The sequence below is a fragment of the Nomascus leucogenys genome, chromosome 10, assembly GCF_006542625.1.
Source record: "Nomascus leucogenys isolate Asia chromosome 10, Asia_NLE_v1, whole genome shotgun sequence".
NCBI lineage: Eukaryota > Metazoa > Chordata > Mammalia > Primates > Hylobatidae > Nomascus > Nomascus leucogenys.
The window spans coordinates 2823090-2847806 of NC_044390.1; the positions used below are offsets into that span (position 1 = coordinate 2823090).

The following is a 24717-nucleotide window of genomic DNA, read 5'->3' on the forward strand; positions in this document are numbered from 1 at the left end:
CCTTGGCCAGGAGGGGGTCCGCTCAGTTGGTTGTGGCCGGGGGGTCGGGGGGGAGGGGGTCTTAACATGTTATTTTTAGTTTACAAATTGATTCTTAACTTTGCTGAATTTACAGGAGGGATTAGAACAATACACTGATTCCTGGGCCCAACCTCCAAAGTCTCTAATCAGTGTCCGTATTTCAGGACACTGGGGTTTTTGAGGACTCCCCAAGTGATTCCCGTGTGTCTCAGTGCTTGAGAAAGTCTGGTCACAGGTGCTCGAAGTGCCCAACTGTGCGGTGATCAGCTATTCTGATGCAACACCGTCTCGGGACGTGCAATGCTGTAGCGTCAGCTTTTGTGCAGGTGTTGGAGCTCGGCACCTCATAGTTCAGTCAACAGCAAATTCCAGCAACCAACTTAAAAAGCATTGCAGTGTGGTCAGATGAGTGTATGGAATGTTGGTGTAAAACATTTGCCCTTTGGAAAAAGTAATAAAAACTTTTAACACACACTCAACGTTGCATTTTTTTTTTTTTTTGAGGAAGCTATGAAGCCATCACTAGGCATAAAGCTTATGGAATTTTCCTTGAATTATCCTATGTCACAGTATAAAATCAAACGCCTGAAGACTGAGTGGGGCGTGATTAAATATTTCTGGTGCATTATTACCAACCCACTTAAAAATCATACTTTAAAGAACACAAACAAAGCTCATCCAACGGTGTTTAGGGAAATATGGACTGTTTGAGTGTAAAGGTAACTCTGCTTTCTTAGACAAACATATCACTAGAAGGAAATACAGTTGACTCCTGAACTCAGAAGTCTCTCAGAATAAGTCTCAGTTACAAGGACGGGGTTCAAAGAAAGGCAGTGGTGAAATAGAAGTCAAAGGAAGGAAGAGTTTGGGAATTTGGGGAAGGGTTGGACTTGGTGAGGCTTCACTTATTAATCCCTAATCTACTTGTTTGCTTAGGGGGGGAAAACACCTAGATACAAGATTTAAAAGAAGAAAACACTTGTGTTACACAAGTGTGTTTAACAGATTTACGGTGGGCCCTTGAACAATACAGGTTTGAGCTGCATGGGTCCACTTATACATGAAGTTTCAAAAATAAATATATTGGAGAATTTTGGGGGAGATGTATGACAACTTGTAGATGAACCAGGCAGCCTAGAAATACTTAAAAAATTAAAGTCAGATATGTCATGAATGCAATCAATATAGATGTTAGTCTACTTAATGTGTTATTTGACTGTTGATAAGGCTTCTGGTCAATAGTAGGCTATGAGTGTTGGAAGTCAAAAGTTATACGTGGATTTTTGACTTCTGAGTTCAGGAGTCAACTGTATTTCCCTCCAATATGTTTAAGAAAGTGGAGTTACCTTTAGATTCAAACAGTTCATACTTCTCTAAACACTGTTGTATGAGCTTTTTCTTGTGTTCTTTAAAGTATGATTTTTTTTTTTTGAAACGGAGTCTTGCCGTGTTGCCCAGGCTGGAGTGCGGTGGCGCAATCCCGGCTCACTCAACCTCTGCTTCTGAGGTTCAAGCGATTCTCCTGCCTCAGCCTCCCGAGTAGCTGGGACTACAGGCATGTGCCACCATGCCCGGCTAATTTTTTGTATTTTTAGTAGAAACAGGGCTTCACCGTGTTAGCCAGGATAGGGGGTCTCGATCTCCTGACCTCGTAATCTGCCCTCCTCAGCCCCCCAAAGTGCTGGGATTACAGGCGTGAGCCAACATGCCCGGCCTAAAGTATGATTTTTTAAGTGGGTTGATAATACATAATAATGCACCAGAAATGTCTAATCAGGTCCTTGTCAGGCTTCAGGTGTTTCTGATTTTATACTATTGTATAGGATGATTTAAAGAGTATTCCATAAGCTTTATGCCTAGTGACTCTGCTTCTTAAGTTCCTCAAAAAAAAAAAATGCAATATTGAGTCAGCGTGTGTATGTATATTAAAAGCTCTTGTTACTTTTCTCAAAAGGCAAAACAGTGTTTTAAACCAACATTTCATACTCTCATCTGACCACAGTGCAATGCTTTTTAAATTGATTGCTGGAAGTCGCTGTTGACTGAACTACAAGGTGCCAATTTTGTATATACATGCGTTAGCCATTTATAACTTCTTGTCTCTTCAAGTTCTATATCTAATTGATATTTCCTCAATGATTGTGAATAGAGTTCTTAAATCAATAACTTTAAAATCTTCTCTGTTATCTTCATCTCTTCTGTCTACATATTTTTCTTCAAAGGTCAGATATACATCTGTTTTTATTAAGCCCCAGAGTCACGATGCATAAAGCTTATGGAACATTCCTTATTCTATAAGTATAAAATCAGAAACAAGGGCATGATTAAATATTTCTTAATTAAATATTAAGTCCCAATCATTCCTTAAAAAATACAACCCAATCTTATTTACTGAATTTTGTTTGTATAGTGATGGAAAGCTTGCATTTTCCTTCCATCTAGGCAGTGAGCCAATTTTCTCAGCACCATTTAATGCATATTTCGTATCAATGTGGATATGTGGTACCATAATTATGATATACTTAAATGGGGCTTCAGTGGCCTTACACATGTGCATGCTTAGCTCTCATGGGATTTAAAATTTGTTGCAATGAGTATTCTCCATGAGAAGTACAGATCTACTTTAATTGATGGGATTACTAATTTTGCAGTCTGATAAAATTCTAAGCCTCAGTTCTAAAATTTTTCTCTTGACATCTTCAGTCATGACATAAAGATATCATTTCAGGGTGAGAGAGAAGAGAAATTCCATTGAGACTACTAAGGCAATCTTTTTTTATTTCTTTTTGAGACAGAGTCTTGCTCTGTTTCCCAGGCTGCGGTGCAGTGGCACTATCTCAGCTCACAGCAATCTCTGCCTCCCAGGTTCAAGTGATTCTCCTGTCTCAGCCTCCCAAATAGCTGGGATTACAGGTGCCCACCACCACCATGCTTGGCTAATTTTTTGTGTCTTTAGTAGAGATGGGATTTCATCATGATGGCCTGGCTGGTCTCGAACTCCTGACCTCAGGTGATCCGCCCGCCTCAGCCTCGCAAAGTGCTGGGATTACAGGCATGAGCCACTGCGCCCGGCCGACTAAGGCAATCTTGTTAACCATATGAGCATGAAAAGAACTGACCTCTTGGCAAATATGCTAAGTGTCAATTATGGATGCAGAGGCTGAGAACACCAGGGAGAAAGAGAAACAGCGGTCCTGCCCTGATGGAGACTTCAATTTAAGGGAGTAATTAGACCTGAAAGCAAATCTCCCATCACTAACAATGTTAATGGGGTTGCCTGCTGCACGGTAAGAGATGGTCATGTGAGTTTAGGAGGACATCATTCGATGTCGTGAGGTTATTTCCCGTTACCCTGTGTGTCAGGTGTTGAATGCCATCCCCTAGTTGGGTTAGGTGGGACGACTTGGGACTTGGCACAGTACTGTTAACAGCTGTGACTTATTGCAGTGAGGACTACAAAGCAGAACTGGCAAAGCAAAGAGGCACATGGGACAAAATCCAGAGGAAACCAGCCTCCCGAGTGTCCTCTCCTGGCAGAGTCACCCAGGACGTGTGGAATTCCCCCAGCAGCAAGTGGTAAAAAACACACATGAGGTGTTGTCTACTGTGGAAGATCATTACAAACTCAGTGCTCGGGTTTGTGTGTGTGTGTGTGTGTGTGTGTGTGAGAGAGAGAGAGAGCTGGTCACATAGGCATCCTCTCCCTAGCATAATCCAAAATATGCATTAAACAGTGCCGAGAAAAGTGGCTCACTGCTCAGATGGAAGGAAAATGCAAGCTTCCAGGCTCCCAGAAGGACTGCAAAGCTTCAGCATAAGCCATGTTGTCTGTACAAGCCATACAGGCATGTAAGCCACTCTTATCAGCTCTGGGAATGTGGGTGGGGGGTGCCCTCCACATCGAAGTTCCAGATGCTAGCCAACGGCCAATGTAGCAGGCAGATCCTAAAGACGGCAGTCTCGGACCTGTCATGTTAGCTCTCTTCTGTACACCCTGAAATCCTGGCTTCAGCCGACACGACAGCTGTATGTACATATGTCAGGGTACTGGTCCCATTCATTGCTTTTTATCTCAATAGTATATTATAAATATCTTTCTGGGTCCAGCAAATATAGACCTAGGACCAGTCTTTATGGCTTCACGTTCCATCTTATTCATGCAACAATTTTTTTTCTGAGTTGAGAGATTAAGACATTTTTTAAAAACTAAGTTTTGGAAAGATTTCTTAGCATGTTTGTGAGTTTAGGTCCAGGATACAAAAATATACATGAGACGAAAAGCTATGGAATGATTACTCTCCGAAGTCCAGCTTAGGTTTAGAAACTCAAAGGGCGTGATTGCTTCCCCTTTCCTCCTCCAGACCCGATACTGAGCAGAGTAAGAATTCCACACCACCCTCTGTTCAGTGAGATTTTCTAGTTAACCTTCTCATTTGTCCATCCCCTGCCTCTGAGTGGTGGCCTTTCATCTGTCCTCCCACCTCAATGTGCCCCAGGGTTTGTCTTCTCCTTTGCCCTAAAATTGTATATGGTTTCTTAAAACTGAGCTCTAGGCTGCCAAAGTTTGCTTGACTTCACCTGACCTAACATTAACACTATTCCCTGGGTGCATGCCTGCCTTCTAGAACTTGGGAACTCCCTTGTTTTTTACTGCCAGCTCAACCATGCATTTAAAAGCTCCTTTAGGGTTGGAGAGGGAAACAGGGAGTGACTGTTACTAGTTACAGGTCCTTTAGGGAAAATGAAAATGTTCTGGAAGGGGTGTCATAGCTCTTACCTTGTTGGGCATTGGGGATTTGCATAGCACTGCTGCAAACCTCAGGTACCATAGGTGCATGTCAGTATGCCCATTTTTTTACCCCTTTATTGGGGAATCCTGAGTATCTTTCCATGTACTTCATGGCCACGGTGGAGTCAGATCCAACCCAGTGGCTCTGTCTTCTAACACAGTACCTGGTATGTGAGGTCTGCAAGCTTAATGTGCCTACTTCTGCCCTTCAGGTAGGCATCACTGTTGAGTGTGTCTATAATACCAGTGACTCTGTCTTGTATTTGGTACATCTTATCAGCTTCACCGGTGGTTTCTTTACACCAAACAACCTAGTTACAGTTGAGTATCTAGTTAGGTTTATTTCATGGTTGGAGATCGAGCAGTCTAGCCTCGAGCAGATACCTGCCATTCTCCAACATTCATTTACGCCCCCAAAGGGACTATTTATCCCTTGTTCTCTGTGTCAAAGCATTTGCCGTAAAACCATGGAGATGTTAGCCAATCCACATCCCCTCATATCTGATCAGATCTTCTTTCTCCACCTTTGTCATAAACTCTGAGTGCCTTGACTGTGTTGGGTCAAGGCTCTGGGATGGATTCTTTAGTCACAACTCTGCAATCTCAACTTCCCATGACTGAGTGTGATGATACCAGGATTAGACTGACATTGAAACTTACAGGTGTAGGGGGCTCACAGGGTTTAGAAACTGGTCAAGGGAAAAGATAACCAAGGGGTGGCAGTTGCACACATGCTTTCTTGGGTGGCATTTTCGCAGGTTTGTGTGTGGGGCGTGTCTCTCCCAGCAGGAGCCTGGCCAGGGGCTACAGTGTGTGGCTCCCTACTCAGGAGGAGAGGAAGAGGTGGGGTAGAATTGGAGAGGCAACCTGTGTGTGTGCGTGTGTGCGTGTGTGTGTGTGTGTGTGTGTGTGTGTGTGTGTGTGTGTAGGCAAGACCACTCAGTACAGCGGGGAGGAAGATCTCCTGGGTCTGACAGCTCCAAAGGGCAGTAGCACCTTGCAGTCATCTTGACCCTGGGGATTTACCTATTGCGACAGATGTTGAGAGCAGTTCTGTGAAGTATGCAAAGCAGGCAGGCTCTACATGGCTAAACATCTGCTTATTTGGGCTGTGTTTAAAACAATTGGATGTATAAAAAACTTAAGTTTGAAGCCAATGGGCTTTATGCACTAACAGATTTCAGCCTAGAGTGAAAAAATAACCTAGGGGCTGTCTTTGACTCATTTATATACTAACAAGACAGAACAGAGTACATCATAACTTACATTTCTTTTCAGCAGCATACAAGACCACAAACAGCCTGTTTGCTTATTATAACAGTTGCCTCTTCATTAGGAGTCCTTCTACGTATCAATGACATACCTCCAAGGAGTATAGTCATTGTAAATACAGCCAATTGCTATACAGATTATTATAGCATAGAGGAGTTTCATATACAACAGCATATCTCATAAGAGACCATAAGCATAGATTTCCAATAGGCACAGGGGTGACGATTTCAAAAGAAACACTTCCCCTCCAAAGTTTCTATATGATACTCAATTCTCAACCTATATGCTATTTGCTAATCAGGGATAACTTTTACCGTAAGAATGTTGCCTTTTAACACAACTGATGTTCCACCTTAACAGAACCTAGAAATTTGCCAAGATCAATCGACAAGGCCATTGACCCAGACAGAAAGAGTTCAGACTTATCGTTGATGGCCTATCAGAAAAGAGCTTCTATCACACCACAGGAATTGTCTAAGATGTTAGCTTCAGATGAATTGGCATTGCTGTGTGGTTTGATTGTCTGATTCCACATCTATTTTTTAGATCTCATATTTCTTGTGCCTCAAAATCCCTTCTCTGAAGTCTGCCTTCCCTGGAGAAGCAAGATGGCAGAATCGGATTCTACTGACTTTGACCTGCTGTGGTATCTAGAGAATCTCAGTGAAAAGGAATTTCAGAGTTTTAAGAAGTATCTGGCACGCAAGATTCTTGATTTCAAACTGCCACAGGTTCCAGTGATACAGATGACAAAAGAAGAACTGGCTAACGTCTTGCCAATCTCTTATGAGGGACAGTATATATGGAATATGCTATACAGCATATTTTTAATGATGCGTAAGGAAGATCTTTGTAGGAAGATCATTCGCAGACGAAACCGTGAGTGGGGTCATGAGAAGGGTGGGCAGAAATCAGGGCACTTCACAGGAAGCTGGGTGTTGGGCCTTTTTTTTTTTTTTTTAATAGGTTTTTGGGAAACAGGTGGTATTTGATTACATGAGTAAGTTCTTTAGTGGTGATTTCTAAAACTTTGGTACCCCCACCATCTGAGCAGTGCACACTGTACCCAGTGTGTAGTCTTTTATCCCTCACCTCCCTCTCACACTTCCCGCCGAGTCCCTGCAGTCCAGTGTATCATTCTTATGCCTTTGCATCCTCATAGCTTAGCTCCCACTTATGAGAACATACAGTGTTTGGTTTTCCATTCCCGAGTTACTTCACTTAGAATAATGGTCTCCAATCCCATCCAGCTTGCTGCAAATGCTATTATTTCGCTTCTTTTTATGATTGAGTAGTATTCATGTGTGTCTGTGTGTGTTCATAATTTCTTTATCCACTTGTTGATTGATGGGCATTTGGGCTGGTTCCATATTTTTGCTGTTGCGAATTGTGCCACTATAAATGTGTGTGCATGTGTCTTTGTATAATGACTTCTTTTCCTCTGGGTAGATACACAGTAGTGGGACTGCTGGATCAAATGGTAGTTCTACTTTTAGTTCTTTAAGGAATATTCACACTGGTTTTCATAGTGGTTTACATTCCAATCAGCAGTGTAAAAGTGTTCCCTTTTTACCACATCCACACCAACATCTATCTTTTTAAATTTTTTTTTTATCATGGCTATTCTTGCAGGAGTAAGGTGGGATCGCATTGTGGTTTTGATTTGCATTTCCCTGATCATTAGCAACGTTGAGCATTTTTTTCACATTCATTTTTTCAAGGACTATCAGATATTGGCCATTTGTGTATCTTCTTTTGAGAAGCATCTATTTGTGTCCTTAGTCCACTTGTTGATGGAATTGTTTAGCTTGGTGGTTTTGATACATGACTTTTCCATCCCCAAAGAACCAGTCTTCAGACCTGGAAATCACTTGAGGACCAGGGATAGATTGGATATGGGTCATGTTCTATTTTGTGGCTTTCTGATCCTACCTTTATTTTCTGTTATTATGCTAACCAGCTTATATGAAAGTAGCCAGCCAAAGGATTAGACTCAAAGAAAGTACTTAAGCTAGAGCAGATTTCCCAGCATAGAGCTCTGTCCTAGAACCATAAGATCCAGCTACAGAAATGTAGGGGGCTCTGTGTAAAGATCATGGAGGGTTAACACCCGGGAACACTCCTACCATAAGACCCAGCTACAGAAATGTAGGGGGCTCTGTGTAAAGATCACGGAGAGTTAGCATTCTGGGTACACTCCTTTGCAGGTGGTCATCATTGGCTCATTTCGTCCCTCCCGAATATCTCTAAAATAGATATAATCATGTGTTCCAATTGAAAACCTGAATACCTGAGGGGTTAAGAGAACTTACCAAGATCATGCATACCACACTAAAATGGGGTGTTGAAGTCTACAACGATAATTGTATTAGAGTCTCTCTTACATAAAGCAATTATTAGAGCTAAACTGAGTACTCCAGTGTTGGGTGCATATATACTTACAATCGTTACATCCCCTTGCTAGATCAGCCCCTTTATCGTTACATAATGACCTTCTTTGTCTCTTATTATAGTTTTTGTCATGGAATCTATTTTGTCTGATATAGGCATAGCTACTCCTCTTTTTTGGCTTCCAATGGCATGGAATATCTCCCTCTTATTTTCAGTCTATGTGTCTTACAGGTGAGCAGTAGATCTTCTTTAGAATGAAGAAGTAGTTTGGTCCTCAAATTCCTCTAATATTGAAGACAACTTTTATGAAATATTAACTTGGTTAAACTCATATCTTCCCAATTAAATAGTATAGCATGTCTTCACTCATCATTATGACTCACAGGCTTCTGGCCTTCCTTTGCTATTCTCCTCCTCCGACCTATGGCTTATATATACTTTATGGAGTCAAGGCTCATAACCTCGGCTGTTGATGGCAATCACAAGTATCTTTTTGTTTAGGCTTCTTTCTATATTTAAAGCTATACCTGGCTTATCGCATACCTCTGTCCCTGATGTGATGAATAATTCATTTCATTGCCTTAGTTAACTGGACTTCATTGTTGCTTCCTCCATCTCTGCCTCTGAGAAGGATTCATGAGTGAATTCCTTAGTGAATTCCTTAATTTTATGTCTAAAACTCTTTGCAAGTCTTTATACACAAATGAGAATTTTACTGGACGTAATACTCTCCAGCCACTCCTTTTTAATATTGTATAAATTCCTTCCATGTCTTCTGGCACTGAATATGTTTGGAGAAATGTTAACCTGTTAAGAGTTGTTTTCCTTTTTCATGTTTATTTATTGTTAATTCTTTTTTGTTTGTTTGTTTGTTTGTTTTTGAGATATGGAGTCTTGCTCCATTGTCCAGGCTGGAATGCAGTGGAACAATCTCGGCTTAATGCAACCTCCACCTCCTAGGTTCGAGTGATTCTCCTGACTTAGCCTCCTGAGTAGCTGGGATTATGGGTGCCCACCATGACGCCTGGCTCATTTTTGTGTTTTTAGTAGAGATGGGGTTTCACTATGTTGGCCAGGCTGGTCTTGAACTCCTGACCTCAGGTGATCCACCCGCCTCGGCCTCCCAAAGTGCTGGGATTACAGGCATGAGCCACCGTGCCCAGCCTTTTGCTAAATTCTTGAATAATTTCTTTATCCTTAAAGTTCAAAAGCTTAATAGGGGTGCATATGAATGTTCTTTCTTTTCTCTTTTTAAAACATTTGTCACCCATATTTATATACTCCATAATTATAAGGATTTTTTTCTGTAACCTGAATTTGATCTTTCTGTCTATATTCTCTATTTTGAGGCCATACATTTTTCTTAGACCGTTTCCTTCCATACCTACATGCTTCTGGCTTTATTGTAATGTAATGGACAAATGAAAATTTCATATACTTAAGGTATACAACTTGATGTTTTGATATACACTGTAAAATAACGATCTGTGGGGAGTCTCGCTCACTCACCATCTCCCTGTGGTCAGGAGTCTTCCTGTGCCGTGTGCCAGTCCTGGGCTGGTGGCTGTCCTGTCTCACTCTTCTGTTCTCCATGGGTTGTGTGGCTTCCTTGATGAATCCCATGTGTCCTAGATAATCCAGTTGAAGAGCTGGTGTTGCCACTCTGTCCCTGCTCTCCGTGAGAGCGGTGCACACTACCAGCTTCTGGTCTACCATCTTCTCTAACCATGCCTCACTTTATATTTTAGATACTTTAAAAATCACACTTTAAGTACCTCAACATGGTGGTAAACTTGTTTTCCTTCCTTGAGTGTTTTCTTTCAGAATTAGTAATTTTTTTTTTTTTACATTGCATGGTTATCCTGTTATTCACTTCTCTTTTCTTAACTAGCTCAAGCTTATGGACAACTGTATCCAAAACGTATAGCTTGTCCTGGTATAAAGCAGTGATCTCCCACCTTTTTGGCACCAGTTTCACGAAAGACAGTTTTTCCATGGACTAGAAGGGGGTGGATGGTTTGGGGATAATTCAAATATATTACATTTATTGTGTACTTTATTTCTATTACATTGTAATATATAATGAAATAATTCTACAACTCACCATGATGTAGAATCACTGGGAGCCCTGAGCTCATTTTCCTGCAACTAGACAGTCCCATCTGGGGGTGATGGGAGGCAGCGACAGATCATCAGGCATTAGATTCTCATAAGGAGGGTGCAACCTAGATCCTGCCCGTGTGCAGTTCACAATAGGGTTCACGTTCCTGTGAGAATCCAATGCTCCCACTGATCCGACAGGAGGCAGAGCCCAGGCGGTAATGTGAGCGATGGGGAGTGACTGTAAATACAGAGGGGTGCTCAGTCACCCATCACTCACCATCGGCTGTGGGGCCCAGTTCCTAACAGGCCACGGGCTGCTATCAGTCTCGCGTAAAGTCTACTGAACATGCCTCCTAGGCCACGTTGTAATCTCTTGTTACCCTTTACATTTTTCCCACTCTCTACTGAGGGCGTCAATGAGGGGGAAATTAATCCGAGTTTGAGAGAAATCTTTCCTGGAGACCGTGGCTGTGTCCTCCATGGTGACCCTTTAAATGTCGGTAGCAGGGCTCAGTCCATTCAGTGAGTTGCTCACTTCATGGACGTTGCAATGTCTTTCCCCTCCGCCTCTGCCCAGGGCCCTGAGAAAATAGAAATCCTTCCTGCTTCTCTTGATCATCTTATTCTCAAGACTGTTGTGCTGCCCCTTCCTCATGAGGTACATGCTCACCTGCTCTGTTTACTTCTCTCCAAACCATGGATATTTAAGAGAATGTCAGACATCGTTTCTTTTCTTCACTTTCTTCATGCAGTACCTCTTCTGGGATGGCTTGACATATTGCAGTACTAATTGCAAAAGGTCTTAGTACTTACATAGACTGCTCCCAGTGGGAAAAAAAAAAAAACTCAAATGGAGCTTTGGAATTTGGGACAGGGAATTGGTAGATGCCTGATGGGCCTTGAAATTTTCAATGGGGAAAGAAACTACAAGTCAAGTAGTTAAAGGGTAGAGGAAAGTACAGGTCGAGAAACTACTTGATCTGTAGCTTTCCTCTGCTTTTTAAAATTTTTTCTCCCAGGCTGGAGTGCAGTAGTGCAATCTTGGGTCACTACAACCTCTGCTTCCTTGGTTCAAGTGATTCTCCTGTCTCAGCCTCCCGAGTAGCTGGGATTACAGGCGCCTGCCACCATGCCGGGCTAATTTTTGTATTTTTAGTAGAGACGGGGTTTCAGCATGTTGGCCAGGCTGGTCTCGAACTCCTGACCTCAGGTGATCTGCCCACCTCGGCCTCCCAAAGTGCTGGGATTACAGGTGTGAGCCACTGTGCCTGGCCATCCTCTACCATTTTAATAAGTTTTCAACATGCCTTTGACCTTCAGTGGACTTTATCAGGTGGGAACCTTAACTGGTGGAAAGTTTAGCAAGGTTGTTCCCTGAAATAACAGTGGAAAATGCACATTATTAACTTGAAGATAAGGAGATTTAGGGGGACAACAAAGATGCAGCCTGGTGGTGGTGGTTTTGTTCATCACAAAAGGTGACGAGGGAGAAATGGACTGAAGAATAAACTTAAGGTTTTGAACTAAGTTTATAGAAAATAAAAACGTCCTTGACAGGCTTTTCTGACCACAAAGGATTCTCAAGAAAGAGCTTCAGGGTCATAGGTAGTTCTATTTTTAATTTTTTGAGGAACTTCCACATCATTTTTTGTAATGACTCCTCTAATTGACAGCCCCACACACCGTGCACAAGGCTTCCCTTTTCTCCACATCTTCACCCCCACTTACCTTTTGTCTTCTTGATAATATCCATTCTAACAGGTGTGAAGGGAATATCTCATCGTGATTTTTATTTGCATTTCTGATTCGTGATGTTGAATACCTTTTCATCCCCCCTCCTTTCGGGACTGTAATTACATGTATTTTATACTGGTCCTTTGATATTGTATCACAGTTCCCTGATGGTCTGATTGGTTTTGTGATTGTTTTCCTCTGTCCTTGTTTGGCCAGTTCTATTGATCTGTGCTGGTGCCCCCTCATCCTTTCTTCTGTGTGTGCCATCTGCCATTCAGCCATTCCAATGAATTCTTTGCTTTGCATAGTGTATATTTTAAGTTACAGAGCATCTACGTGATTCTTATACTCTATATACCTAATATATGGGGATATATATGTAATATGAAACTTATTATAAAATTACCTCCTAATTCCAAAAGCTGGGTTATATGTACATATGCTTCTATTCAGTTTTTTAAATTTTACTTTTGACAAATAGTTATGCATACTTATATGGGACAATGTGATGTTTCGATATGCTTCCATTGTGGAATGTTGACATGAAGCTAACAAATCTATTATCTCACATACTTATTATCGCGTGTGTGTGTGTGTACGTGTGTACGTGTGTACGTGTGTGAAACTGGAAAGCTTCTGAATGGCAAAGGAAATGAGTGAAGAGACTCCTGGATTGGGAGAATATATTTGTAAACTGTGCATGATATGGAACTAATATCCAAAATATATAAGAAACTGCATAACAAGAAAACAGATAACCCAATCAATAAATTGACAAAAAGAAAAACACCTAAATAGACATCTTCCAAAGATTTTTTTTCTTGATTATGAATCATGGTTTATAATCATGAACCATACTCATAATCATCATCATGGATTTCTGCTTCTTTGAATCTCAATTTCTTATTGTATACTGAACGTCATATATCAAAACAGTAAGGAGAAAGTCCTGTCTCTGCCAGGCTGTTGAGGTGTGCGAAGTCGGAACTGGGCAGCCCTGGTAGTCTTGAGGGTGGGATCAGGCCCGTTTATCAATCAGGCTCATCTCCACTGGGGGGAGCCAGTGTGCCACATTCCAGTACATTCAGGTCCACCATACCAGGCCTGCTGCAGCTGTTAATCATTGGCTTTTATTTATCCCATCAAAGTTCTTCCACGCTGCCAGGCTCCCTCTTTTGCCTGCCCTTACCCAGGGACAAAAACATTTTCAAGTATCTGCTCACTAAGGAAGGAGTCATCCCCCTCGAGGAATTCACTTATTTGGATCATTTCTGTATCGTACTTCTATGACAGCTTTATACTTATGTCTTAACATTTTTGTTGTTTTTGCAGTGGGAGTGCAATCTTGTGTATTCTCAAGAAATAAGACTCCCCTTACAATAAATTTTAACTTTATTCCATACAATTTCATTTATCTTAAGTAGTTCATTAAAGGATCAGGATTTAAGTAATGATATGCATAAACAAGAAAATAGATGGAAAGATGAACATGTAACTCGTGACTGATGGGCCAAGATGTAATAGATACTTTAAGCTGAATACATACCAGGAAACAGTCCCTGAACTCGAGTTATTGCCTCAAAGGAAAAACTGGGTGTGAAACGAAACATAACTGAAGGCTACATAAAACGCTAAGTAACCCCAAAAAGGAAAGAAATATGTTCTTGATGCCAAGATATGTGAGGGAAGCCCTAGAAGGATAAAGAACAATGCTAAAACAGATCTGCCGACTCCATTGTATGGGTGAATAGATTCTATTCAACTTTTTCCTTTAAAGCAATATGGGCCGGGCGCAGTGGCTCAAGCCTATGATCTCAGCACATTGGGAAGGCAAGGCAGGTGGATCACCTGAGGCCAGGAGTTTGAAACCAGCGTGGCTAACATGGCGAAACCCTGTCTCTACTAAAAATACAAAAAATGAGCCAGGCGTGGTGGTGCGCGCCTGTAATCCTAGCTACTCAGGAAAATGAGGCAGGAGAATCACTTGAACCTGGGAGGTGGAGGCTGCAGTGAGCCCAGATCGTGCCATTGCACTCCAGCCTGTGCAATAAGAGCAAAACTCCATCTCAAAAACAAAGCAACATGATGGTAAATATCGTTGTACCTATATCTTTGTGATAAGGAGTAGTAAGTAAAAATTTCTACTATACTTTTACTGTAAACATGAAAAGAAGCTAAAACTGTTTTTACATCTCGAACTTTTATCTTTGTTCTGTATTTTCTGCCCTGTACTCACTGGATTAGGCAATCAGGAGACATGCAAAGCTCTCATGAGGAGAAAATTCATGCTGCAATGGGAAAGTCACACTTTTGGAGAATTTCATTATAAATTTTTTTGTGACGTTACGTCAGATGTGTTCTACATACTTCAATTAGCCTATGATTCTACCAGCTGTTACTCAGCAAACGATCTCAATGTGTTCCTGGTGGGAGATAGAGCATCTGGAAAAACTATGGTTATATATCTGGCCGTGTCGAGGTGGATCAAGGGTGAGATGTGGCAGAACATGATCTCGTACGTCGTTCACCTCACTTCTCACGAAATAAACCAGATGCCCAACAGCAGCTTGGCTGAGCTAATCGCCAAGGACTGGCCTGAAGGCCAGGCTCCCATTGCAGACATCCTGTCTGATCCCAAGAAACTCCTTTTCATCATCGAGGACTTGGACAACGTACGATTCGAGTTAAATGTCAATGAAAGTGCTTTGTGTAGTAACAGCACCCAGAAAGTTCCCATTCCAATTCTTCTGGTCAGTTTGCTGAAGAGAAAAATGGCTCCAGGCTGCTGGTTCCTCATCTCCTCAAGGCCCACAAGTAAGGATAACGTAAAACTGTTCTTGAAAGAGACAGATTGCTACACGACCTTGCAGCTGTCGAATGAGAAGAGGGAGATATATTTTAACTCTTTCTTTAAAGACCGCCAGAGGGCGTCGGCAGCCCTCAAGCTTGTACATGAGGATGAAATACTGGTCGGCCTGTGCCGAGTCGCCATCTTATGCTGGATCACGTGTACTGTCCTGAATCGGCAGATGGACAAGGGGCGTGACTTCCAACTCTGCTGCCAAACACCCACTGATCTACATGCCCACTTTCTTGCGGATGCATTGACATCAGAGGCTGGACTTACTGCCAATCAGTATCACCTAGGTCTCCTAAAACGTCTGTGTTTGCTGGCTGCAGGAGGACTGTTTCTGAGCACCCTCAATTTCAGTGGTGAAGACCTCAGATGTGTTGGGCTTACTGAGGCCGATGTCTCCGTGTTGCAGGCCGCGAATATTCTTTTGCCGAGCAGCACTCATAAAAGCCGTTACAAGTTCATACACTTGAACGTCCAGGAGTTTTGTGCAGCCGTTGCATTTCTAATGGCAGTACCCAACTGTCTGATCCCCTCAGGCGGCAGAGAGTATAAAGAGAAGAGAGAACAATGCTCTGACTTTAATCAAGTGTTTACTTTCATTTTTGGTCTTCTAAATGAAAACAGGAGAAAGATTCTTGAGACATCCTTTGGCTACCAGCTACCGTTGGTAGACAGCTTCAGGTGGTACTCGGTGGGATACATGAAACATTCGGGCCGAGGCCTGGAAAAATTGACGCACCATATGCCTTTGTTTTACTGTCTGTATGAGAATCGGGAAGAAGAATTTGTGAAGAAGATTGTGGACACTCTCAAGGAGGTTACAGTTTACCTTCAATCAGACAAGGATATGATGGTCTCGTTATACTGTCTGGAGTACTGCTGTCACCTGAGGACACTGAAGTTGAGTGTTCAGCGCATCTTTCAAAACAAAGAGCCACTTGTAAGGCCAACTTCTAGGTGAGTCTTTAAAAAATAAATCCTCTTTCCTGTCTTCCTAAGACCTGCCCATAATTCTAGAGCTTGCTGACCAGAACAAGACAAACCTGGGGCCATTGAGAACTTGATTTCCAATCTAGCTTCTAATTAGACCAGTGACTTAAATCTCTCTGCTTCTGTTTGAACTCAAAGTTTGAGTTAAACCTCAGCACTGTTGACATTTTGGGCCAGCTATTCTTTGTGGTGGGGGTCTATCTTGCACATTGTAAGAGGTTTAGCAGTATCTCTGGTCTCTCCTGTGGCCAGTAGGGTCCCCTTTTCCCCGGTTGTGACAGCAACAAAAATCTTATACATCACCAAATGTCTGCTTAGCGGCAGAATTGCCTCATTGCAAACCAGTGGTTTAACCTAATTTCTTCAGATCTGTTGTATAGATTAAAAAGAAATAAACCTTGTATTGTTACATTATAGAAGTATTCATGATAGCACAAAACATGCAACATTGATTTTTAATATTGAAGTTTAAAAATAATTAATAATCTCGCATTTAAAGGCCCTGCACTCAGATGTATCTTATAAGAATATGGAATCACCAGCTACTTTGGTGGATCTGAATGTTGTTCATTCATGCTTGACCCTACTTTATTTCTTGCTGCATGGTATTAAATCTGAGTCAGACAACAGGCACTCTCAAAACATACTTTAATTTACATGTTTTACAAATTGCTGGAGTTGAATCGATTCCATTGGAAAACTCAATTTTTCTTCTATGTAGTCAAATGAAGAGCCTTGTCTACTGGAGAGAGATCTGCTCTCTTTTTTATACAATGGAGAGCCTCCGGGAGCTGCATATTTTTGACAATGACCTTAATGATATTTCAGAAAGGATTCTGTCTAAAGCCCTGGAACACTCTAGCTGTAAACTTCGCACACTCAAGTAAGTACTATATCAACCTCTGCCTTAGAGGTTCCCCTAGGAATAACGGTGATCTTTTTCTTTCTCTGGGAGAAGACAATATACAAAACACACTTTCAGGTCAGGCTCATCAGGGCCTAGGTTCCTTCTGTACTTCTCAACCATCTTTAGTGTGTCTATGATAAAGACGACCTTAGGCCACAATGGTGTCTGAGGTCCCAGCCATCATGGCTGCCTTCAAGGCAGGAAGCAACAGAAGGGAGAAGGAAAGGTTTATCTAAAAGCTTCAGGAGCTTCCTTGATGGAGCATTTTCAAACTCTTTCTTGTATCATTTCTGCTTGCATCTCATTGGCCTGTTTACCTTGTCTTCATACGGCTTCATATAACTACAAAGGGGGACTGGGAAAGTAGTCTCTTGCAGTCAGGAAGAAATAGTAACAAGTGGATTTATCCTAAGGAAGAAAGCAAAAATGGGTCAGGGTAGGAATCTAGCAGTTTCTTTCCTACAGAATGCATTAGAATCAGGTGAAAATCAGCTGTACTTGCCTGAACAGTTATTGGGAAAATTAGTATTTATCTGAGTTTATAATAGCTCTATAGGAAATGTCACTCAAATATTCAGTACACATCAGCATATATGATCTTAGGATTCTGGAAGCCCAGGAGTTAGCTTTATTTTCATTCAAGAAGAATGCCTACTTTGTTTGAGGTGCTAGTCTAAGCACTAGGATATATCAATGGGGGAAAAAAGACAAATTTCCTTGCTTGCTATCTGATGAGACAGAATATAGGCAGACATAATAAGTACCTGCATTTTAAAGGATTTTAGGATAATGGTGTTAAGGGGGGAAAAGAAGGGCAAGGTCAGGGTGCATAAGTGCGTATTTAGGGGTGTGGGAGGGTACAGGCTGTAGTAATAAGTTCCACAGAGAAAGTGAGATTTGAGCAAAGACTTGAATGAGGTGAAAGAATGAGCCAGATAAACTGTTGGTCATCCCCTAGGATGGGAGGGATCCATGAAACAAAGGCTTTGTGTTCAGAGACCTACGTGGTTAGACCAGTGTGAGGCAGGAAGGGTATTACGGAGATGGGTCACAAGTATGTATGGCATGATCATGGTGTTGTAAACCAGTGTCAGGACTGGGTTTTCTGGAGTGAGGTGAGGCGTTTTGAGGGGTTTTGAGCAGAGATGCCATAATTTAGCTTGCATTTTAAGAAACTCATTCTGGATACTGTGTTTAAAAATGGCCAATCAGGGGAGCGTAGGGCAGAATCTGAAAGCTCAGAGGAGGCTCTTTTTCTTGGTGTTTGCCAGGTGAGAATCAATGGTGCCTCTGAGGGTGTGAATAGTAGAGGTTGGTGAGGTGCGAACTCCGGGACATATGTCGACAAAGGATGATTCCTTGATTAAATCTAGACTAGGAGAGAGAATTGCCCCAAGATCTTTGTTTTGAAAACTGCCATGTGAGAGTTGCCACTGAGATGGGAAATGATGGCAAGAGCCAGAATGTGAGGAAGGTCAGTCTAAAGTTGTTTGAGCTAAAGTTGTGATGTCAAAGAGCAGTGTGGAATGTTTCTGGACTGCAGGTAAAATGTTGGTGTCATTCGTATATACGTGTGTATAACACAAATATCTATTTAAAGCCAAGGACTGAGTTCACCAAGGATAGGAATGTTGCTCAGGAAGCAAAACGATCCAAAGACTGATGCCTGGAGTTCTCCCACATAAAGTGGTTGGGGAGAAAAGCAGAAACTAGCGAAGGCCTTTGAGGGAGTAGTCATTAGGCTAGAAGGTAAAGTAAAGGGCGTGGTATCCTCGGATCCCAGTGAGGTAAGTTTACCAACGAAGGAAAGGTCAACCATGTCAGATGGCAGTCCTTACTCAAGGAGACTGAAGACGGAGAATTGGCCAATGACATTAGCAAGGTGGAAGTCACTGTTGGCCAAGAACAGTTCTGGAAGGGTAGTGAGAGCAGGAAAGCCTAACTGAAAATGATGAGAGGAGAACTGAAGAATTTTAGGCCAGGTGCAGTGGCTCACGCCTGTAATCTCAGCACTTAGAGAGGCTGAGGCAGGTGGATCACTTGAGGTTGGGAGTTCGAGACCAGCCTGGCCAACATGGTGAAACCCCATCTCTACTAAAAATACAAAAATTAGCCGGGTGTGGCGGCACGCAACTGTAATCCCAGCTACTTGGGAGGCTGAGGTGGGAGAATCGCTTAAACCCGGGAGGCGAAGGCTGCGGTGAGCTGAGATCGTGCCACTGCACTCCAGCCTGGGTGACAGAGTGAGACTCCATTGTGTGTATTTAAAAAAAACAAACAACAACAAAAAAAAAACCTTAAACAGTTTTGTTGCAACACGGGACAAAGACATGGGAGAGAAGTTGTTTGTGTAAAATGGAGATCAAGAGAATCGCCAGGTAAAGGACTCTGGAAACACAGCAACATGGAAAACATCCATGAGTGAGCCGAGTGAGCACACAGGCTGGGAAGGAAATTTAAAGGGCTTCCCATGTGTTCTACCTCTGGATTTGCTATAAGATCCTCAGTCCTCCAAGGGTTGGCCAGCTTCCACCTTTCCCTTCCCATCTCTTTCCTTTAATGTTGAGTTGGAGATTCCTAACTCTTCTCTCTAGGTGGCCCTTAGAGACAATGACCAAAGCTGTTGCCCTGATGTCCTGCTTCAGCTCCAAGGGAGTAGTGAAAAACGTTCTTCAGGGTTGGGGGTGAGGGCCAGTGGTGGTGGTGGGACTCTAGGACAGCTTTTTTTTCCTCAGTGAAATTGTGAATTGTTATTTGTTATTTTTTGAGTCAGAGTCTTGCTCTGTCACCCAGGCTAGAGTGCAGTGGCGTGATCTCGGCTCACTGCAACCTCCACCTGCTGGGTTCAAGCGATTCTTCTGCCTCAGCCTCCTGAGTAGCTGGGACTAGAGGTGCGTGCCACCATGCCTGGCTAATTTTTGTATTTTTAATAGAAACAGGGTTTCACTGTATTAGCCAGGATGGTCTCGATTTCTTGACCTCGTGATCCGCCTGTCTCGGCCTCCCAAAGTGCTGAGATTACAGGGGTGAGCCACTGCACCCAGCCGTGAATTGTTATTTTTTTAACTTCAGGTTCAGTGGTACATGTGCAAGTTTGTTTATGTAGGTAAACCTGTGTCACAGGTTTGACATATTTTGTGTATAGACTATAAGATTGTATGCCCAGGTACTAAGCTTAGGACTCATCTTTTTTTCCTGATCCTCTTCCCTCCTCCCCTCAAGTAGACCCCAGTGTCTGTTGTTCCCCTCTTCAGGTCCATGAGTTCTCATCATTTAGCTCCCTCTTACAAGTGAGAACATGCAGTATTTGGTTCTGTTCCTGTGATAGTTTGCTAAGGATAATGGCCTCCAACTCCATTCATATTCCTGCCCCTCCCCCCAAAAAAGCCACCAAAAACATGCTCTTTTTTATGGCTGCATAGTATTCCATGTATATATGTATCAGATTTATCCAATCTTGACAGGCATTAGGTTGATTGATGTCTTTGCTATTGTGAATAGTGCTGCATTGAACATTCATTTGCATGTATCTTTTTGGTAGAATAATTTATATTCCTTTGGGTATATACCCAGTAATGGGATTGCTGGGTCAAATGGTATTTCTGCTTTTAGCTCTTTGAGGAATCACTACACTGCTTTCCACAATGATTGAATTAATTTACACTCCCACCAACAGTGGGAACGTCCTTGCTGGCATCTGTTTTATTTATACAGACACACACACACTCACACAATTTTTTTTTCAAGGTGGAGTCTTGCTCTGTCACCCAGGCTAGGGCGCAGTGGCACGATCTCGGCTCCCTGCAACCTCTGCTCCCCAGGTTCAAGTGATTCTTCTTCCTCAGCCTCCTGAGTAGCTGGGATTACAGACGTGCACCACCATGCTGGCTAATTTTTTGTATTTTTGATAGAGACGGAGTTTCACCATGTTGGCCAGGCTGGTTTCAAACTCCTGACCTCGAGTGATCCGCCCACCTTGGCCTCCCAAAGTGCTAGGATTACAGGCATGAGCCTCCACGCCCAGCCTATTACTTTTTGATTCTTAAATAGTAGCCATTCTGACTGGTGTAAGATGGTATCTCGTGGTTTTGATTTGCATTTCTCTAATGATCAGTGATATTGAGCTTTTTTTCATATGCCTGTTGTCTGCATATATGTCACCTTCTGAAAACTGTCTGTTATAACCTTTGCCCACTTTTTAATTAGGTTATTTTTTTCTTGTAAATTTAAATTCCTTATAGATGCGGGTATTAGATATTTGTCAGATGCATTGTTTGCAAACGTTCTCTCCCATTCTGTAGGTTGACTGTTTACTCTGATAGTTTCTTTTGCTGTACAGAAGCACTTCTGTTTAATTACATCCCATTTGTCATTTTTTGCTTTTGTTGCAATTGTTCTTGGCATCTTCATGATGAAATCTTTGCCCATTCCTATGTCCAGAATGATGTTGCCTAGTTTTTGTTTTGTTTTTATAATGGAATCTTGCTCTGTTCCCCAGTACAGTGGCACGATCCCAGCTCACTGCAACCTCTGCCTCCCAGGTTCAAGTGATTCTCTTGCCTCAGCCTCCCAAGTAGTTGGGACTACAGGTACCCACCACCACGCCCAGCTAGTTTTTGTGTTTTTAGTGGAGACAGGGTTTCACTATGTTGGCCAGGCTGGTCTTGAACTCCTGACCTTGTGATCCACCCACCTGAGTCTCCCAACGTGCTGGGATTACAGGCATGAGTCACTGTGCCCAGCCCCTCCAAGGTTTTAATAGTTTTGCATTTCATGTTGTCTGTAATCCATCTTGAGTTGGTTTTTGTATGTGGTGTGAAGAAGGCATTCAGTTTCAGTCTTCTGCATATGACTACCCAGTTATCCCAGCACCATTTATTGAAAAGGGAGTCTTTTCTCCATTGCTTGTCTTTGTCAGCTTTGTTGAAGATCAGACGGTTGTAGTTGTGTGGCCTCATTTCTGGGCTCTCTATTCAGTTTGTTGGTCTATGTATCTGTTTTCGTACCAGTACCATGCTGTTTTGGTTATCATAGCCCTATAGTATAGTTGGAAATCAGGTAGCATGATGCCTTCAGCTTTGTTCTTTTTGCTTAGGATTGATTGTCTTGGGTATTGGGGCTCTTTTTTTTGTTCTATATGAACTTTAAATAGTTTTTTCTAGTTCTGTGAAGAATGCCATTGGTAATTTGATAGGAATAGCATTGAATCTGCAAATTGCTTTGGGCAGTATGGCCATTTTAACAATATTGATTCTTCTCTCCATGAGCATGGAATGGTTTTTCCATTTGTTTGTGTCATCTGATTTCTTTGAGCAGTGTTTTGTAATTCTCTTTGATCTTTCACCTCTCTGGTTAGCTGTATTCTTAGGTATTCTTTGTGAGCAATTGTGGATAGAATTACGTTTCTGATTTGGCTCTCAGCTTGGCTGTTGGTGTATAGAAATGCTAGTGATTTTTGTACATTGATTTTATTTTTCTCTTTTTGTATCCTGAAACTTTTGTAGTTTATCAGCTGAAGATTTGGAGTCGAGACTATGGGGTTTTCTGGATATGGAATCATGTCATCTGCAAACAGGGATAGTTTGACTTCTCTTCCTATTTGGATGCCATTTATTTCTTCCTCTTGCCTGATTGCTCGGGCTAGGACTGCTGAAATGGAATAATTTACATGTGGTTGATCCTGTGGCTATTATCAGCCACCAGCATATTTTGTCTTTTGCTCTCAGTGTAGAAAAACATGGTTAGACTTGTGCATGTGGATGTATCTTAGTATCTTTGTGCATGTGGATGTATTCTTAGTATCCCACTTGTGGGTCCTGCTTAAGAAAGGTCATGAGGTGAACACACCATAAAGACCCAGGGAATTACTTCAAAGTCAACAGGCTGACGTTGGAATTAGCAATAGTCTTCTGACCTGACTAGAAATTTAATATCGAGAGCCATGTGTGAGGACGTAATCCACTGAGAATCTTTGTTACAGGATGAAGTGAGGCAGGCAGGAGAAATTGTGGAGAAGATGTTCGGACCTTCACTAGCGCTTTCCTGCTACTGTGTCTTCCACAGGTTGTCTTATGTCTCGACTGCTTCTGGTTTTGAAGAGTTACTCAAGGCTTTGGCTCATAACCGGAGCCTGACATACCTGAGTCTCAACTGTACGTCCATTTCCGTAAATATGTTTTCACTTCTGCATGAGATCCTGGATGAGCCCACGTGCCAGATAAGTCATCTGAGGTGAGTTGTTGCTCGGCTGAAAGCTTAGTGCATGTGAGGGGAATGGCTGGATGTTGGTGGATAGAGGTGCCCCTTCAATAACACTACCTGCTCCTACCTTTTGATGTCACTCATTCCTCGATTTTTTTAGCATGTGGTTTGTTTCTCTTTCACCAACATTATTCCTGCCTTTTGATTTCAATTTCTACATTGATATTTCATATAACATGGCTTCTCCCTCCCTTGACTGATATTTCTCTAATGATCTAATTCCTCTGGTCTTTCTGAAGTAGACTGCTGGTCAAACCCTAAAACACTGTCCAGTGGAAATCATTCAAGCCACAAACTGAAATTTTCCAGTAGCCACATTAAAAAGTAAAAGGAAGCAAGTGAAACTAATTTTTTTTTTTTTGAGATGGAGTTTCACCCTTGTTGCCCAGGCTAGAGTGCAATGGCACGATCTCAGCTCACCGCAACCTCCGACTTCCAGGTTCAAGTGATTCTTCTGCCTCAGCCTCCCAAGTAGATGGGATTGCAGGTATGCGCCACCATGCGCAGCTAATTTTGTATATTTAGTAGAGACAGGGTTTCTCCATGTTGGTCAGGCTGGTCTCGAACTCCCAACCTCAGGTGATCCACAGGCCTCAGCCTCCCAAAGTGCTGAGATTATAGGCGTGAGCCACCGTGCCTAGCCTTGAAACTAATTTTAACAGTATTTAACCCAGCATATCAAATTATATCCATATGTCATTAATGCAAAAAGCTATTGATGTGATTTTGTAGTCCCTTTTTTGTATAAAGACTGCAGAACCCAGTATTTCACACAGAACATCGCCACTCAGGCACATTTTCATCAAAAATGTTTGACCTCCATATTGATTTCATAAAATTTACAATTGAGAGAACTAATTCACATGCCCACGTCCTAAACATACTTAAATCTTCCAATAATTTGGAATCAACCTTTAAATTTAAACTAGCCAAGCCTGGTAGCTCATGCCTGTAATCCCAGCGCTTTGGGAGACAGAGGATGTGGATCACTTGAGGTCAGGAATTCGAGAGTTCGAGACCAGCCTGGCCAACATAGTGAAACTCCACCTCTACTAAAAATACAAAAATTAGCCAGGCATGGCGGCAGGTGCCTGTAATCCCAGCTACTCGAGAGGGTGAGGCAAGAGAATCGCTTGAACCCGGGAGGCAGAGGTTGCAGTGAGCTGAGATGGTGCCACTGCATTCCAGCCTGGGCAACAAGAGCAAAACTCCATCTCAATAAATAAATAAATAATAAATTCCAATGTAAATGTAGTAAAACTAACAATCCAGTGCCTCAGTCATGCTAGCCACGCTTTGAGTGCTCAGTAGCTCTATTTGGTAGTGACTCAATATTGGATAATGCTATTTGCTAGACTTCATCTCCAATAAGTGCATTTCGCTTGTACTCTC

General features: G+C 42.2%; 1 protein-coding gene across 2 annotated transcripts in view; it reads left to right on the plus strand.

Annotated features, from left to right (window-relative positions):
• The window catches only part of NLRP11 (NLR family pyrin domain containing 11), a 46058-nt gene that overhangs the window by 7248 nt on the left and 14093 nt on the right, over positions 1–24717 (plus strand). The window contains exons 4-7 of one of the 2 annotated variants that reach the window (XM_030821801.1): positions 6629–6961; positions 14555–16124; positions 16879–17040; positions 23128–23295. In XM_030821801.1, coding sequence (XP_030677661.1) covers positions 6691–6961; positions 14555–16124; positions 16879–17040; positions 23128–23295 — 2171 coding nt within the window. In that variant the 5' untranslated portion in view covers positions 6629–6690. The remainder of the gene's footprint in view (positions 1–6628; positions 6962–14554; positions 16125–16878; positions 17041–23127; positions 23296–24717) is intronic. The other variant, XM_030821802.1, reaches the window with a different exon arrangement.